This window comes from Marmota marmota, unplaced genomic scaffold (genome assembly GCF_001458135.2).
Source record: "Marmota marmota marmota unplaced genomic scaffold, marMar, whole genome shotgun sequence".
In the NCBI taxonomy this organism is placed as follows: domain Eukaryota; kingdom Metazoa; phylum Chordata; class Mammalia; order Rodentia; family Sciuridae; genus Marmota; species Marmota marmota.
Window position 1 is genome coordinate 41,446,771 of NW_026000016.1, and position 6,300 is coordinate 41,453,070.

The 6,300-nt window shown below is 31.6% G+C and overlaps 1 protein-coding gene across 1 annotated transcript in view; it reads right to left on the minus strand.

The window, feature by feature from the left end:
- Aspm (assembly factor for spindle microtubules) overlaps positions 1–6,300 on the minus strand; it is a 54,717-nt gene that overhangs the window by 18,473 nt on the left and 29,944 nt on the right. Inside the window, exons 11-17 of the mRNA XM_015483791.2 lie at positions 5,719–5,864; positions 5,543–5,628; positions 4,581–4,802; positions 3,153–3,360; positions 2,858–3,000; positions 2,630–2,758; positions 1,271–1,465 (exon numbers count right to left, since the gene is read on the minus strand). Coding sequence (XP_015339277.1) covers positions 1,271–1,465; positions 2,630–2,758; positions 2,858–3,000; positions 3,153–3,360; positions 4,581–4,802; positions 5,543–5,628; positions 5,719–5,864 — 1,129 coding nt within the window. The remainder of the gene's footprint in view (positions 1–1,270; positions 1,466–2,629; positions 2,759–2,857; positions 3,001–3,152; positions 3,361–4,580; positions 4,803–5,542; positions 5,629–5,718; positions 5,865–6,300) is intronic.

The window sequence follows — 6,300 nt, forward strand, 5'->3', positions numbered from 1 at the left end:
TTTTTACATATATATATATATTTTTTTTTTTTTCCTTTCATGCAAGTAGAGCAGTATAGAGACTGGGTACCAAAGAATCTACAGCAAAAAAAAAAAAAAAGAAAAAAGAAAAAATCTCAGAATAATAAGTAAACAATAAATGTATAAGCTTACTACTATTTACATTTGTAGCAAAACAGTGAAATGCTAAGGTGCATATCTAACAAAATATGTACAAAATCTATATGAGCAAAAATTCAGAACTGATGAAATATCAGAAATTTAGATCTAAATATACCATGGTCATGTATGTTTAAGAAGACTCAAAATTATCAAGACGTCAATTCTTTATTTTGATTCAATCCAATCTCAATCAAAATCTCACCAATTACTTTGGATATCAGCAAACTGATGCTAACATTATACAAAAAAGCAAAGGACCCAGAATAGTCAACACAAGGAACATATTATGTTAAATAGATGTTACATATTTTGGCTAAAAAGTAAAATAATATAGACATTCTATTGACTAATTATAAGCATTATTTTCATTATATACTAACTAAATGGGCTTGGAAGAAAAATGTGTGTATTATTTGTTCCCAAAGAGAAGTTTCTAGGACTCATTATTAAGATAAAGCTATACCTTGGTAAGGTACATGGATACAAAATAGAGTGATGCTGTATGCCACAATGTCCCATGCAGTGGAAGACTACAAGTCTCTAATACAAAATGAAGACAGCAAGATGCATAGAACTAGAGTCTTGTCCCTTTCAGAACAAAGAAGGATTTCAATTATGTTTCAGTCTTATGCTGAATGTAGCAAAGAGATTCACAGGTAGTAACGAGATGCTAAATGTTTTTTAAATCAAATATAGTCGGCTTTCTGTATCTATGAATTCTACATTATCAAATTCAACCAAGAGATTGAAAATATTCCAGAAAAAAAAGTGTCTGTTCTGAACATGTACAGACTTTTCCTATCATCATTATTCCTTCAACAATACAGTATAATAATCATTTATACAGCACTTATATTGTGTTAGGTATTATAAGTAATTTAGAAAATTGAAATATACAGGAAGACATACATAGATAATATGCAAATCATATACATTGCAGATTTTGGTATTTACAAAGGGGTCCTGGAATCAATCATCTTTGGATATTAACAACATTAGAAAAAGAATTCTAATATATAATCATTGAAGACTTTGTCATATTTTTCCTTCTTCCTTTAAAATGTTACTAGAAATGTTTAAGTTAAAAAAATTGGTCAGGATACTATACCTGAATGACCGTTGCTGCTTTATTCTGTACATTTTCCAGTTTTTCCTTTTTTAACATTAATAATTTTCTTTGTGCTAAGACTCTTCTCCAATATTTCTGAATGACCAGTGTTGCATTAATCTTTCTTTTCACTTGTTGTTTGGTTAGAAAATTTATTACAGCTGACTGAATAATTCTTGCAGCTTTATCTCTCTCCTTAAAAAACAAAACCAGCAAATGTGAATTAAATACTTAATTATTTAAGACTTTATTCCTTATATGATAATTAATTTTTTTAAGTTAATTAAGTTACTACAGGACTTTGGGCAAGAGCAAATTATTTCAGTTATTATTCTTTCTAAGTCAGACACTGTGTAGGAAAGCAGGTTATGTTTTGTAGTTGCCAAAATGTTAGTTGTTTTAGATAGCTACTGAAAACTGGCCATAAATATAAATTTACTGTAATTAAAAATTGAGGAGCAATAATGAATGTAACCTATTTCTGAAATATATATGATAAATTTTATTAGACAACGACTATTTGTTCTATTATTGATGGTTTTCTAAATATTAAGTATAATATTGGTTAGTAGGTAGGAAGATAAAAGGGTTAAAATAATCTGTTCTGTTCGACTGGTCAAGAGACCATTTCTCAGATTATTAAAAATGGCATTTTTCCCAGAACCTAAGAATGAAGCTATTTTATGTTAATGAAAAATTTTGTACTGTTGGGATCACAAAAGAAAGCAATAAATAACATCTCTATCCCTGTGTCCAGATCTTAAACATTTTGAAAAATAAAATAATGGACACCAAAGTACTGCTTTATAAAGGATAAACTGAAAGATGGTCTCAGGACAAACAAAATGGTCTTGTTAATTACTGCAAAATCAGACACTTGATGTCCAGACCCAGTCAACACTAGCACTAGCATAAGCCTCACAGAGCACAACTTGAAAAAATCAAAAGGAGAGTCCTGCTGAAAAAAGAGCTGAGTCAAGCATCCCTAAGTTATTCGTCACAAATTTACAAAGCAGACAACATTATTCCCCATGCCCTAGGGCAGACTAAGTGAAAGGGTGGACAGAGGTGGAAAGGTGTCAAATTAAGGAAATAGTAGTGATTAGAATATTCACACCATGTCACCTCAAAATACATACATGCAATTATTAAATTTATCTTTTTAACTTCATATATTAGTAAATATAAAATTCACATCAAGAACCAATCAACTGGAGGCTGTATAGTAGCTCAGTGATAAAACATTAGCCAAGTATGTCCTGGGTTTGATCAACAGCACAATTAAAAAAACAACAACAACAAAAAAAACACTAGCATATTTTAAAGTACAATTCATATGTCTTCATTTTCTAGGATTACCTCATAGAGCTTTAGTTCTGTTTTTATTTTATATTTTCTCCATGTTGTCTGTATAAGTCGAGCAGCTCTTATTTCTTTACGAAGATCTAAAAGCCTTGCACAAAGAAATGACAAATAGGTAATAACCACCTAAAAAAACACAAAAGATGAATACAGATGACCAATAGAGAATATATACTCACTGTTATATTCTGAGACTTATTAAGAGTTTAAGAAACCCTTATTTACCTTTTCATCTGGAATTGTATTTGACATATCTGAATGATGAATCATAGCAGGTATTCCACCAAGGTCTCTAACTGCAGACCTGACCAAATAAAAATTTTTCTTTTCATTTTCCAGAAGTTCTTTGTGGAGTTCTGAAGTATTTTCTATGAAAGAAAGAAAGAAAGAAAGAGAGAGAGAGAGAGAGAGAGAGAGAGAGAGAGAGAGAGAGAGAAAGAGAGAGAGAAATTAGAATGCTATTGCCCAAAATCAGACATGGCAAAGAACCAGAAAGGTTGATCAACAAAAAAGAACTAACCAGGATCAAATGATTTAAGAGATATGTCCAGAGTACTGTCGTCGGATTCAGAGGAAGAATTTAATACCACTGAACCAGTTTGTGTGCATTCCACAGTTTGAGTAGTACGCTGACATATAGCATCAAAAGGCACATAGCAAGGATGGTAGTGATGGATAAGGTAACATAACACACGGCCATCTGAGAAAGACACTGTAAAATTCTCTACCTGATTGGAAATACCAGAAAAATAATTAATTGTTTTTAAATACTCATATAAGCTTTCATAGAACATTATATCCTTTTAGTAGTTAAAGAGTGTCACACTAATTGTTAAGAGAATCTAGTATTCCATATGCACAGCCAAATTCTCAAATATTAAATCCTAACCATTTCAAAAGTAGGATTTTATATTATTACTGTCTTGGATTAGATAGTATCAATCAAAACTTCATGTCCTTCCCACAACCTCAGGATGTGACCTTATTTGGAAACAAGGTCATTATAGATATAATTAAGTGACATGGGGTCATACAAGTAGGGTGAGTTCTTAATCCATTATGACTGGTGTCCTTTTAAGAAGAAAGAGACACACAGACAGAAACACAAGGAGAACACCATAAGATGGGAAGAGGCAGAGACTGAAATAATGCACAGATGATTCAAAAACTACCAAGCACTGCTGGCAACCACCAGTACTTAAGAACATGACACAGTTCCCTAGAGACTTTAGTGAGAGCATGTTCCCGTCTCAGGCATGGTATCAGACTTCAAGTCTCTAGAGCTGTGACTAGAATAAAGGTCTAGTTTGCAGTAATTTGTTATAGCTCTCTTAAGAAAATACAGTAATTATAGTCAATTCTCATTATCCATGAACACTGAATAGGGAATACTGACCACTTCTCGGGGGGAAAGACACAGTTAAGTTGCTGTGAGCCTCTGGTCCCAACATTTCATCAATCCGTAGATGGCATTGTTCTATGTATGTTTCTGGTTCAGTCAGAAACAAAGCATGGCCAACAGCATTATATACTCAATGCCTAAACAAAGTTTACTTAATGTACATACTTTGCTTGGAACATCACAGTTTTCTCTTATGAATACTGCATATGCTTCTACTACACTTGATAGCCATTTTAAACAAGAATATAATAACAAAATGGACATCGTATACCAGTTCTGTATAAATGCTTAATTAAGGGCATTTTTCCCCCTTAGTGATATATAAAACTTACATCATGCATTTTCCAATTGGTGACAACTTAGATTAGTTAAAATCTAGCCTATAACAATATAATCATTCATGTGAGGAAAAGTCTGCTTTAAATCTGAAAATTACACTATTTAAGAAATGTAAGAAAATATTTTATGCATTAAGCTTAATTGACATCAACCAAAATTATTTAAAGATAGTGAATTAAAACAAAAACAACCACAAAAAAACTTTACCTTCTTATTATAGAAGGCACAAACTGCATTTACCCAGTCCATCAATAATTTCACATTTTCACTATACTGTTCAAAGAAACCACTATTTCTTTTGTCTTTTTTCTTATTAATAATAGCATCAGAGCGGCACGACACTGCAGACATTGATTTCTTTATACTGTGTGTGTATTTTAGAAAGTGAATTTCTTCCTTTAATTGCTCTAAATTAAGGGAAATATCCACCTGAAACATATAAAAAAAGGATAAATTCCTTAATTTTTAATATATTACTTTATATTTTTAATGTTTTATGGGTGCTTTATATTGTACATAATAGTGGGATTCATTGTTACATATTCATACATACCCATGACATGATTTGTCAATGCCTTTTCCTAGTACCCTTCTCCCCTTTTCCTCCTCTCCTGCCTTCTCCTTTCTTGCCTCACTTTCCTCTACTGTACTGGTCTTCTATTTTCATGAGATTCCCCACCCTATCCCCCCTTTTTTTCCCTTTGTTCTCTCTAGTTCCACATCATGTTATTTTTGACCTACAGAATTAAAGTATCTATTCTGTATTTTGATCAACTGCAGGTTAAAAAAATAAAACCTAATTAGAAATTTTAAAATCCAACAATAAAATTCCCAAAGTACAGAAAAATCTACATTTTCTTTAAGGACCTCATACATGCTAGGCAAGGCAAGCACTCTTCTACTAAGCTACATCCCCACACAGTTCCACGTATCAATGATATAAACTTGAGCTTCAGTTTCCTCACCTGTGAAGGAGACTTAACATGACCTAATACATGTGTGAGAAATATTAAAATAGAATACATACAAAAATTATCACAGGCCTGAGACAGAATAAATTCTAATAAGTGGTAGTTATTATTGTGTTTATTTGATTCAAATTCCTTTTATAAACTAGTAATCAAAATTGAAAAAAAAAAAAAACACAAAATGTGCCAAATGTATAATACCTGAAAAGCAAATACAATTTTCCAAAGCAATGCAAGAGTCTTTTCTCTGTGCCTATCCACAATATCCTTAGATAGGATTGAATTTCCTGCCAATAAAAATGCAGTCCATTAGCATGATTCATGTATATATATCCCAATATTCAATGAGAATAAGTATTTCTCTGTTCAGTTTTTACCATGTTCATCACTTAATTGAATTCCTCGTGATTTAAGAATTTGAAGAACAATGTCAACATTGTGCATTTTTTGAAGACGACTTATTGCAGGAATCCTGAGTTTCTTTGAAAGATTCCAGTTCTGTGTGAGAAGTTCCATGGTTCGCCTAGTAGTAAAGAAATTTTCAGATGAATTTGCTATGTAACAATATATATGAAAAGAAATATTCATTTAAAAATAGTTATTACCCACATAAATCCCAAGAGTTTAAAGAGAGTAAAGTCAAAAAGATTCCAAATAACTATCTCAAAACTGTATTGCTCCATAGTTAATGAGTAGCTGTTTTTCATTTTTAATTTTTAAATATGGAAATCCATGAATAAAATGATAAGAAAACTGAAGCATACACAAAAATATACGTATTAACAAAATAATAAACTTCTACAGAGAAAGACAAAAAGGAAGGAGAGGAAGGATAAGAAGAAGGAGGCATGTATTAAGGTGTGCTATAATCTATTAATCAAGTTAAGTGTTTTTTTTTGTTTTTTTATTTTAGTCATCATGGTAAATCCCATAGGCAGGTATTAGTGCCCCCCCCCCCC